Source organism: Crinia signifera, chromosome 6 (assembly GCF_055691185.1).
Source record: "Crinia signifera chromosome 6, ASM5569118v1, whole genome shotgun sequence".
NCBI classification, from domain to species: domain Eukaryota; kingdom Metazoa; phylum Chordata; class Amphibia; order Anura; family Myobatrachidae; genus Crinia; species Crinia signifera.
Window position 1 is genome coordinate 16,518,105 of NC_139222.1, and position 12,018 is coordinate 16,530,122.

The following is a 12,018-nucleotide window of genomic DNA, read 5'->3' on the forward strand; positions in this document are numbered from 1 at the left end:
CAGAGACTGAAGAACAAAGTTATGGAGAAAAAACTGGTACACAAATTTTCCTGGTTCCAGTCACATCCATAGGCAGATATCCTGTCTAGTTCGTAATACCTCTCTGTTCTCATGGAACACTAAAAAGGGTGAATGATGAGAGAGGGCCCCCTAAGTTTGAATCTCTATGATCAGGGGACATGGCCAAAAGAAAAATAATCTTCATGTGATCCATGGAATCCAATGGCTCAAAATGGAGCTCCCTGAAGTTTATGAAGGACTAGTGACAAATCCCACGGATGCATCAATGGATGCACCAGAGGTTGAAGGTGTAGCACCCCTTCAAAAAAGTATGAATTGTGAAAGAAGCTTCCACTTGTCATTGAAACAACATAGAGACGGTTGACACCTGGACCTTCAAGGAGGAACAATGAAGGCCCAAGTCCAAACCTCTTTGCAGGAACTCCAACTGATAGACCTTTGGGTTATAGCATTTTGAAGCGCCCCATTGGAAGTACCATTGCCAAACCCTATGATAAATCCTGGCAGAGGATAGTTTGCGAGCATGTTTGAATGACCTGAGATGACAATTCTCTCGCTCTTAAGATTGACCACTCAACAGCCACCCCCTTCTAATTCAATTTGAGTGGATCCAGGTGATGACAAAGTCCATGAGACTATAGGTCCGGCCAAAGTGGGAGATGGTTTGGAGGGGCAACCAGCAGTCTGAGAAGTTCCACGTACCCAGACAATCTGGAGCCACCCGAATGGTGGTCACCGTCTCATTTTTCAGCCGACCCAATACTCGTATAAGAATAGCAATGATAGGAAAGCTATATACCATTTGGAATGGCCAAGGTGCTAAGAGGCCATCCAAAAGGCATACTGCTGGATCCCTGGTCCAAGAGCTGTACATGTGTAGCTATCTGGAGGCCATTAGGTCCACCAGAGGTTGACCCCAGCATTTTGTCAAAAGGTAAAATACCTCTGGGTGAAGCAGCCATTCTCCTGAATGGACATCTTGTAGACTCAAGAATTAGTTCAAGACTACTGGGATGTACACTGCCGATAGGGAGGGAAGAAACTGTTCCACCCACCTGAGAATCGTAGTGACTTCTCCCATGGTGGTGCAACTCCTGGTCCTGCCCTGGCAATTTATATAAGCACAGCTGGCATATTGTCTGTTTATATCTGCACTGGCCTGTTGTGGAGCATTGGTTCCATCTGACGAAGAGCACAGTAGATTGCCTGTAATTCCAAGATGTTGATGGGCAGGCACATTTCGTGACTTGCTCATAAACCCTGAATGGAACGATCTTCCACCTCTCCCCAACCTCGGAGACTGGCGACTGTGGTCAGCAGAATCTAGTAGTAATTTGCAAAGGTGCGACCCATGCTGGGATGAGAAGGTTTGAGCCAACAGAGGGGAGAGAGGCAAATAAAGGTAGCATTTGGGTCTTGAGGTGGAAGTCAGAGCGACTCCACTGATGGAGCAGCTCCAGCTATAGTGGTTTGGAGTGAAACTGTCAAAATTTGACCATTTCGAAGCAGGGCACGAGGTTTCATAACACCCACATGCACAGATGAACCTAAACCCTGCTGTGTTTCAGAAATTACAAATCATCTCCCAGAGCTCTGTCCTCTTGTCTGCTGGTAGGTAGACCCTCTGCGCAGGGGTATCAAGCAATGCTCAAAAATGAAGCACTGTTGTGGATGGAGTTATACTATATTTCTGACAGTTTATTATTCATCTGTGGGATTGTAGCAGATCCTGTAAGAGGTAGAGATGAATTTGCAGATCCTTTGGAGACTGCACTAGCAGAAGGGAGTCATCCAGATAAGGTAGAACACAAGTTCCTTGTAGGTGAAGTTGGGCAGCCATCACCTTTGTGAAGACTCACTGCGCTGTGCACAGCCTTGAACTGGTAATGCCTGTCTCTCACCATAAAGCAAAGAAATACTGGTGATATTGACAAATGGAAATGTGGAGATAGGCGCCCTGAATGTCTAAAGAAGCCATGAAGTCTCCTAGTTATAGAGTCAGAAGAATGGATCAAAGAGACTCCATTCTGAATTTGGGTAATCTCAGCAACAGGTTGCGCTGTCTCAGGTTGCGAATGCTGTGGAATACCCACTGGGCTTCCACACCAAGAAAAAAATTTGAAGAGAAACCTTGTCTGTGATGAGAAGGGGGGACAGGGGTGATCATTGCAGTCTGCAGAAGGGAAGAAATGGCGGACTGAAGGGAAGAAGCATTGGCGGCATCTGGCAGGCAGACCGGCGGTGGTAACAAATTGGTTAGAATAATAAAATTAAAGGGCGTAGTCAAAAAATACCATGTCTAACACCCAGGAATTGTTTGTGGGGGACTGTTATACATGGTCAGTCCAGGAACCGACCACCCACCCTGGAAACCCCCAGGGTTGGACTTCCAGCATGATAAAAACAGCTTGTCATCTTGCTAAAGGGCCTGATGGTTACCGGACCTGGCTTGATGAGGCTTTGATTTTTGGGAAGGCTGACTGGAGCCTTTAGTCAATAAGCACTAGGTCGGCATGACATTGAAATGAGAGACACAGGAAAAGGTCAGCATGCGTTTTTCACGGTTTTTGATGTCTATGTCAACATGGACAATGTAAAAGTTTTAAATACACATGCGGGTCCTTCTCGGTAATAAGGGAGATTCCAGTGGAGATTGCTTCATCCAATCAGGGCTGGGACTCCCCTCAACCAATCAGCTCATCCCTGATTGGATGTAGCTGTCTCCGCTAGAATTTCCCCCAGTATTGGGGAGGCCCGCATGTGTGTGCAGCTCCTCAAGTCCGGATGTCAGGCAAATTTTTTTTAAATCCCCTGGATACACAACTGGAGAAAAGGTTCGATCAGTGGGGGAGACTGGCAAGGTGAGTATATGTATATTTGTATGTATGAATGTGTGTATGTATGGATGTATTAGTGTTCATTCTAGCACCCGCCAACTATGAAAACCTGTGCAGTTCCTCCTCCCTGCATGGGGTGTCACTGGCTGCTGCAGTGCTTCTACCACAGTGTGGTCTGTATATCAGCACTGATATGCAAACCAGACCTGTGCTAGAAATAGCACAGCAGACAGCGACAACCCAGGCAGGGACGAGGAACTGCATGGGTTTTCAAAGTTGGCGGGTGCTAGTGTATGATATTAAAGTTGTGGTTCTCCAAGAACCTACATGAGGGGGGGGGGAAGCTTGCCGGGACCTGGAGAATTGCGGAAGTTGTACCGATATTTAAAAAAGGAAAAAAGCCATGACCCAGCAAGTGTGATCTTAACGCCAATCACAGGGAAATGCTTTGAGGGAATTTTAAAAGATGGTATCCAAGAATACCTATAAATGAATCATATAATCACTAGTCATCAACATGGGTTTGTAAAGAATCATTCATGCCAAACTAACCCAGTACATTTTTATGAGGAAATTAGCAGGAACCTAGACATTGGTGGTGGTAAACAGTGCATTTTCAAGTTGGATACCAGTACTAAGTGAAGTACCACAGGGTTCGGTGTTATGGCCTCTTCTATTTAACATTCATTAATGATATAGAGCAGTGGTTCCAACCTTTTTTGTCTCCCGTACCCCTTGATTAGGATTTTCATTTATGAGCACCCCTCCCTGGCCTCATTTGAAGGGTGTGGCTTAACAGGGGCAAGTCATACTGGCAATGACGAGAAAAAAAAAAAAAGTGCAACCACTTGACCACAATATAAGCTCAGCCCATTCTGCAGACAGCATATAAAATAACAGAACACTGTCAAATCTCTATTACTGAAGCAACAGACATTCCAATGGATCACGTTACCTTCCAATAGTGCCAGATACACATATGCCCCCAAAAGTGCCAGATACACATATGCTCCAATGGTGCCAGGTATGCCCCCACAGTGCCAGATACAGGAATGCCACCAAGGTGCCAGGTATGACCCCATGGTACTGGGTATGCCCCCACAGTGCCAGCAATGCCCCCATAGTATTTCCCAGCAGCAGCACACTCACCATTGATGCTGCTGCCGGGGAGAGGACAGTCCAGTGTCCCCCTGCAGTCACTGTAGATGTCGCCCCTGCTTCTCTCAGGGAAGGAGAGTACAGCACACTGCGCATCTCTCCTTCCCTTCACTGTGACTGACTGGGCTGCCCGCCAATCAAAGTTCGCGGCCCGGCTCCTGATTTGCTGCCGGCCCGCAAGCTCTGATTGGCTGACGGGGGCCCAGTCACAGGGAAGCACGGTGAGGGGTAGGAGAGATGCGCAATGCACTCTCCGGTACTCTTTACCTAGAACGGCGCCCGCGATTAGAATCGCGGGCATCGGGGGTAAAAAACCGCGGCCATCGCGGGCACATAAAAAACGGGTGCGACGCGATGCCCGCGATTTTCCCATAGGGATCAATGTTAAAATGGTGATTGACCGCGATTTTACTGTTAAATGCCTCAATGCCTGCGATTTGGCCATAGGAAACAATGTTAAATGGGCCACAGAGCCCTAATAGTGCCCTTGAACTCTGAAATGGCCCCCACTTTTTTTAACGCCACCCCACGATCAACGTCAACCCGAAGCGTGGCTAGCGTAGCGAGCCCGCGAGGGGCAGCGGTACGCGTCCTCCGACCTTTTCATGCCCCACTATCCACGTCGGCGTGGAGAATAGAATATTGTGGCGAGCGCAGCGAGCCCGAAGCGTGGCGAGCCCCGCGAGGGGACGCGGATACCTTCACAGGTAAACGCGTCCCTTCGCGGGCTTCACAGGTGTCCGCGTCGCCACGGACACCAGTGAAGCCCGCGAGGGGACGCGTATAACTGTGAAGGTATCCGCGTCCCCTCGCGGGGCTCGCCACGCTTCGGGCTCGGTGGCTCGCTACACTATTCTATTCTCAACTCCACGCCGACGTGGATAGTGGGGCATGAAAAGGTCGGAGGACGCGTACCGCCGCCGCTCGCCACGCTTCGGGTTGACGTTGATCGTGGGGTGGCGTTAACAATTGTGGGGGCCATTTCAGACTTCACGGTGACTATTTGGGCTCTGTGGCCCATTTAACATTGTTTCCGATGTAAAAATCGCGGGCATTGAACACTAAAATCAGGTCCAATCTCATTTTTAACATTGGTCCCGATGGGAAATCGCGGCCATCGCATACGATTTTTAGTGCATTCGATGGTCGCCGTTCTAGGTAAAGAGTACCCACTCTCCTCCCCTCAGTCTCAGAAGCTGGCGCGGCACGTCTGACTGCCGCGGCCGCCATTACAGGCCGGGCCACCGCGTACCCCCGAGCGGGTGGACGCGTACCCCCAGGGGTACGCGTACCACAGGTTGGGAACCACTGATATAGAGGATGGGATAGTAAGTAGAATCTCAATTTTTGCAAATTACACAAAAATGTGCAGGGTGGTCAGAATGGTTGAGGATGTCAACATTCTACAGTGGGACTTAGATAAACTTGACGAATGGACTGATACATGAGGTACAATGTAGATAAATGTAAGGTTCTGCATCTCAGAGGACAGAACCAGTGTGCGACTTATACAAACGGAGGAGAATTGGGCAAATCAGAATTGGAAATGGACCTAGGAGTCCAATTTGACATTGAACTAGGGTACAGTGCTCAGTGTCATGGTGCAGCCACCAAGGCCAACAGGATACCAGCCTGTATAAGAAGGGGCATGGAAACAGAAGACAATGTAATTATACCTCTGTACAGGGCACTGGTTAGACCTCCCTTGGTATTTGGAGTGCAATTCTGGGCCCCACATTCTTTACATATACACATATATCAGGGGGGCAATATTGTAAACTATCAGGCAACCTCTTTACTCTGAGGTCGGAAACTAGGACACGTCGGCATGCACTCAGACTAGAGGAGAGGAGATTCCGTACCCTTAGAAGGAAAGGGTTATTTACGGTCAGGGCAGGTAAAGGTATGGACACTCTCCCAGGAAAGGTGGTGATGGAAGACACATTGAACACATATAAAATAAGGTTGGACAAACATCTACTGGAACAGAACATCCAGGGGTACAAATAATCACTATTCAGCCATAGTTGGAACAGGCGGTAATACTAAAATGGGGATAACATCTAGCCCATACCACCTAACAGGTCCTGTATAAGGATGAACTTGATGGATGCAATTCTGTTTTCAACCTCTACTACTATGTTACTATGTAGTCCGACAGCACAACCCAGTGTTGTTGTTGTTGTACACCAATAAATAAACATGGCACCCACTGCCCAGGGGGACCGGGGACAGCCCCGGGCATCAGCCCCGGACAGGTGAAGCCTGGGGAGAGCCCTTTATTCAGGTGGTCCCCACTCGCACAGGGACCTTGTACATGGGGTGATGCTCTGACCAGGGGAACTTATATAAAGTGTCCCCCGCTGTGACATCATTCTACTAGCTGTTGGAGCCCGGTGCTGGTTACAAAATACAGGGGACTCCTACTCCATTTGTTCCCCATTTTATTGGAACCAGGACCTTTACAAGAGCCCAGTGTTGGATTCTTAAATATGGCAGGACCCCCTCACTTTGATGTTTTGAATGTGAAAACATCCGAATACGGATATGGCCATTTATTAACCAAAATAATTACACCCTATTACTTCTCGCCCATTGCCCTCATTACTCTGTACTGACAGAGGAGAATATAGTAGAGGAAGACTGTAGTGACAGAACAAGAAGAATAGGAATCTACAACACTAAAAAAGTGAAATAAGTGAAATTCCAAAGAAGAAAAAGGAGCACTCACAATTCACACACTGCAAACTCACACTCAAAATAACAGATGGGAAAAACTATTCCGCAGCCGACTAGTATGGCAACCTAAACACCTAGAACATTTCCCAGAGGGCAACAGGGAGAATAGAGAATAACAAGCGTGGCTTGGATCTAAAATAATTTTAGTAGCCTTAACTTTACCCCTTTTTGCACTCACCTGTGCTGGTATCTGTAGGGATTTCCTCCTCCTTACGCTGCTGGTCACCCCTCATATACGTCTCTTCTCCTCCCTCTGTACCTTCTTCCTTATTATCAGTCACATCCGCCTCGTCTTCTCCCTCTGTATCTTCTGCCTTAATATCAGTCACATCCGTCTCTTCTCCATCTGCTTCTTCTTCCTTAATATCAGTCACATCCATCTCTTCTTCTTCTTCCTCTGTATCTTCTTCCTTATTATCAGTCACATCCATCTCTTCTTCTCCCTCTGTATCTTCTTTCTTATTATCAGTCACATACGTCTCTTCTTCTCCGTCTGTATCTTCTTCCTTATTATCAGTCACATCCGTCTCTTCTTCTCCCTCTGTATCTTCTTTCTTATTATCAGTCACATACGTCTCTTCTTCTCCGTCTGTATCTTCTTCCTTATTATCAGTCACATCCGTCTCTTCTTCTCCCTCTGTATCTTCTGCCTTAATATCAGTCACATCCGTCTCTTCTCCCTCTGTAGCTTCTTTCTTATTATCAGTCACATACGTCTCGTCTTCTCCGTCTGTATCTTCTTCCTTATTATCAGTCACATACGTCTCGTCTTCTCCCTCTGTAGCTTCTTTCTTATTATCAGTCACAAACGTCTCTTCTTCTCCGTCTGTATCTTCTTCCTTATTATCAGTCACATACTTCTCTTCTTCTCCCTCTGTATCTTCTGCCTTAATATCAGTCACATCCGTCTCTTCTTCTCCCTCTGTAGCTTCTGCCTTACTATCAGTCACATATGTCTCGTCTCCTAGATTTTCGGACTTTAGATCAGCCAGATCTCCCTAAATAACCCAGAAAACAATAAAATATCAAAGTCTGATGAAATTAATTAAAATAGAACATTGGTAAATAATGTCCCATTCCCAGCAGTCACCTCTCCGGTCACATCCCCCGGTGTTACTGTATAATGTCCCATTCCCAGCAGTCACCTCTCCGGTCACATCCCCCGGTGTTATTGTATAATGTCCCATTCCCAGCAGTCACCTCTCCGGTCACATCCCCCGGTGTTACTGTATAATGTCCCATTCCCAGCAGTCACCTCTCCGGTTACATCTCCTGGTGTTACTGTATAATGTCCCATTCCCACCAGTCACCTCTCCGGTCACAATCCCCGGTGTTACTGTATAATGTCCCATTCCCAGCAGTCACCTCTCCGGTCACATCCCCCAGTGTTACTGTATAACGTCCCATTCCCAGCAGTCACCTCTCTGGTCACATCCCCCGGTGTTACTGTATAACGTCCCATTCCCAGCAGTCACCTCTCCGGTCACATCCCCCAGTGTTACTGTATAACGTCCCATTCCCAGCAGTCACGTCTCCGGTCACATCCCCCAGTGTTACTGTATAACGTCCCATTCCCAGCAGTCACCTCTCCGGTCACATCCCCCAGTGTTACTGTATAATGTCCCATTCCCAGCAGCCACCTCTCCGGTCACATCCCCGGTGTTACTGTATAATGGCCCATTCCCAGCAGCCACCTCTCCGGTCACATCCTCCGGTGTTACTGTATAACGCCCCATTCCCAGCAGTCACCTCTCCTGTTATCTCCCCCAGTGTTACTGTATAAAGTCCCATTCCCAGCGGTCACATCCCCCGGTGTTACTGTATAACGTCCCATTCCCAGCAGTCACCTCTCCGGTCACATCCCCCCCCCATGTTACTTTATAACGTCCCATTCCCAGCAGTCACCTCTCTGGTCACATCTCCCGGTGTTGCTGTAGAACATCCCATTCCCCGCCGTCACCTCTCTGGTCACATCCCCTGGTGTTACTGTATAACGTCCAATTCCCAGCAGTCACCTCTCCTGTTATCTCCCCCCCCATGTTACTGTAGAACGTCCTTTCCCAGTAGTCACCTCTCCGATCACATCCTCGGTGTTACTGTATGATGTCCCATTCCCCGCCGTCACCTCTCCGGTCACATCCCCTGGTGTTACTGTATAATGTCCCATTCCCAGCAGTCACCTCTCCGGTCACATCCCCCGGTGTTACTGTATAATGTCCCATTTCCAGCAGTCATCTCTCCAGTCACATCCCCCCGGTGTTACTGTATAATGTCCCATTCCCAGCAGTCACCTCTCCGGTCACATCCCCCGGTGTTGCTGTAGAACATCCCATTCCCCGCTGTCACCTCTCTGGTCACATCCCCCGATGTTACTGTATAACGTCCAATTCCCAGCAGTCACCTCTCCGGTCACATCCCCCGGTGTTACTGTATAACGTCCTTTCCCAGCAGTCACCTCTCCGGTCACATCCCCCGGTGTTGCTGTAGAACGTCCCATTCCCCGCCGTCACCTCTCTGGTCACATCCCCCGATGTTACTGTATAACGTCCAATTCCCAGCAGTCACCTCTCCGGTCACATCCCCCGGTGTTACTGTATAACGTCCTTTCCCAGCAGTCACCTCTCCGATCACATCCTCGGTGTTACTGCATAACGTCCCATTCCCAGCAGTCACCTCTCCGGTCACATCCCCTGGTGTTACTGTATAATGTCCCATTCCCAGCAGTCACCTCTCCGGTCACATCCCCCGGTGTTACTGTATTAATGTCCCATTCCCAGCAGTCACCTCTCCGATCACATCCCCCAGTGTTACTGTATTAATGTCCCATTCCCAGCAGTCACCTCTCCGGTCACAACCCCTGGTGTTACTTTATAATGCCCCATTCCCAGCAATCACCTCTCCGGTCACATCCCCCGGCGTTGCTGTATAACGTCCCATTCCCCGCCGTCACCTCTCCGGTCACATCCCCCCCATGTTACTGTATAACGTCCCATTACCAGCAGTCACCTCTCCCTTCACATCCCCCGGTGTTACTGTATAACGTCCAATTCCCAGCAGTCACCTCTCCGGTCATATCCCCTCAATGTTACTGTATAATGTCCCATTCCCAGCAGCCACCTCTCCAGTCACAAACCCGGTGTTACTGTATAACGTCCCAGCAGTCACCTCTCCGGTCACATTCCCCAGTGTTACTGTATAACGTCCCATTCCCAGCAGTCACCTCTCCGGTCACATTCCCCCGGTGTTACTGTATAACGTCCCATTCCAGGCAGTCACCTCTCCGGTCACATCCCCCGGTGTTGCTGTAGAACGTCCCATTCCCCGCCGTCACCTCTCTGGTCACATCCCCCGATGTTACTGTATAACGTCCAATTCCCAGCAGTCACCTCTCCGGTCACATCCCCCGGTGTTACTGTATAACGTCCTTTCCCAGCAGTCACCTCTCCGATCACATCCTCGGTGTTACTGCATAACGTCCCATTCCCAGCAGTCACCTCTCCGGTCACATCCCCTGGTGTTACTGTATAATGTCCCATTCCCAGCAGTCACCTCTCCGGTCACATCCCCCGGTGTTACTGTATTAATGTCCCATTCCCAGCAGTCACCTCTCCGGTCACAACCCCTGGTGTTACTTTATAATGCCCCATTCCCAGCAATCACCTCTCCGGTCACATCCCCCGGCGTTGCTGTATAACGTCCCATTCCCCGCCGTCACCTCTCCGGTCACATCCCCCCCATGTTACTGTATAACGTCCCATTACCAGCAGTCACCTCTCCCTTCACATCCCCCGGTGTTACTGTATAACGTCCAATTCCCAGCAGTCACCTCTCCGGTCATATCCCCTCAATGTTACTGTATAATGTCCCATTCCCAGCAGCCACCTCTCCAGTCACAAACCCGGTGTTACTGTATAACGTCCCATTCCCAGCAGTCACCTTTCCGGTCACATCCCTTGGTGTTACTGTATAATGTCCCATTCCCAGCAGTCACCTCTCCGGTCACATCCCCCAGTGTTACTGTATAATGTCCCAGCAGTCACCTCTCCGGTCACATTCCCCAGTGTTACTGTATAACGTCCCATTCCCAGCAGTCACCTCTCCGGTCACATCCCCCGGTGTTGCTGTAGAACATCCCATTCCCAGCAGTCACCTCTCCGGTCACATCCCCCGGTGTTACTGTATAATGTCCCATTCTAAGCAGTCACCTCTCTGGTCACATCCCCCGGTGTTACTGTATACCGTCACATTCCCAGCAGTCACCTCTCCCTTCACATCCCCTGGTGTTACTGCATAACGTCCCATTCCCAGCAGCCACCTCTCCAGTCACAAACCCGGTGTTACTGTATAACGTCCCATTCCCAGCAGTCACCTTTCCGGTCACATCCCCCGATGTTACTGTATAATGTCCCATTCCCAGCAGTCACCTCTCCGGTCACATTCCCCAGTGTTACTGTATAACGTCCCATTCCCAGCAGTCACCTCTCCGGTCACATCCCCCGGTGTTGCTGTAGAACATCCCATTCCCAGCAGTCACCTCTCCGGTCATATCCCCTGGTGTTACTGTATAACGTCCCATTCCCAGCAGTCACCTCTCCGGTCACATCCCCCGGTGTTCCTGTATAATGTCCCATTCCAAGCAGTCACCTCTCCGGTCATATCCCCCGATGTTGCTGTAGAACATCCCATTCCCCGCCGTCACCTCTCTGGTCACATCCCCCGGTGTTACTGTATAACGTCCCATTCCCAGCAGTCACCTCTCCGGTCACATCCCCCCGTGTTACTGTATAATGTCCCATTCCCAGCAGTCACCTCTCCGGTCACATCCCCGGTGTTACTGTATAACGTCCCATTCCCAGCAGTCACCTCTCCTGTTATCTCCCCCCCCATGTTACTGTATAACGTCCTTTCCCAGCAGTCACCTCTCAGATCACATCCTCGGTGTTACTGCATAACGTCCCATTCCCAGCAGTCACCTCTTTGGTCACATCCCCCGGTGTTACTGTATGATGTCCCATTCCCAGCAGTCACCTCTCCGGTCACATCCCCTGGTGTTACTGTATAATGACCCATTCCCAGCAGTCACCTCTCCAGTCACATCCCCCCGGTGTTACTGTATAACGTCCCATTCCCAGCAGTCACCTCTCCGGTCGCATCCCCCAGTGTTACTGTATTAACGTCCCATTTCCAGCAGTCACCTCTCCGGTCACAACCCCCGGTGTTACTGTATAATGTTCCATTCCCAGAAGTCACCTCTCCGGTCACA

General features: G+C 49.5%; 1 protein-coding gene across 1 annotated transcript in view; it reads right to left on the reverse strand.

Moving 5' to 3' along the window:
- LOC146009534 (uncharacterized) overlaps window positions 1-12,018 on the reverse strand; it is a 40,516-nt gene that overhangs the window by 17,691 nt on the left and 10,807 nt on the right. Inside the window, exon 4 of the mRNA XM_083149977.1 lies at window positions 6,934-7,753. Within this exon, the coding sequence (XP_083006103.1) occupies window positions 6,934-7,753 (820 nt within the window). The remainder of the gene's footprint in view (window positions 1-6,933; window positions 7,754-12,018) is intronic.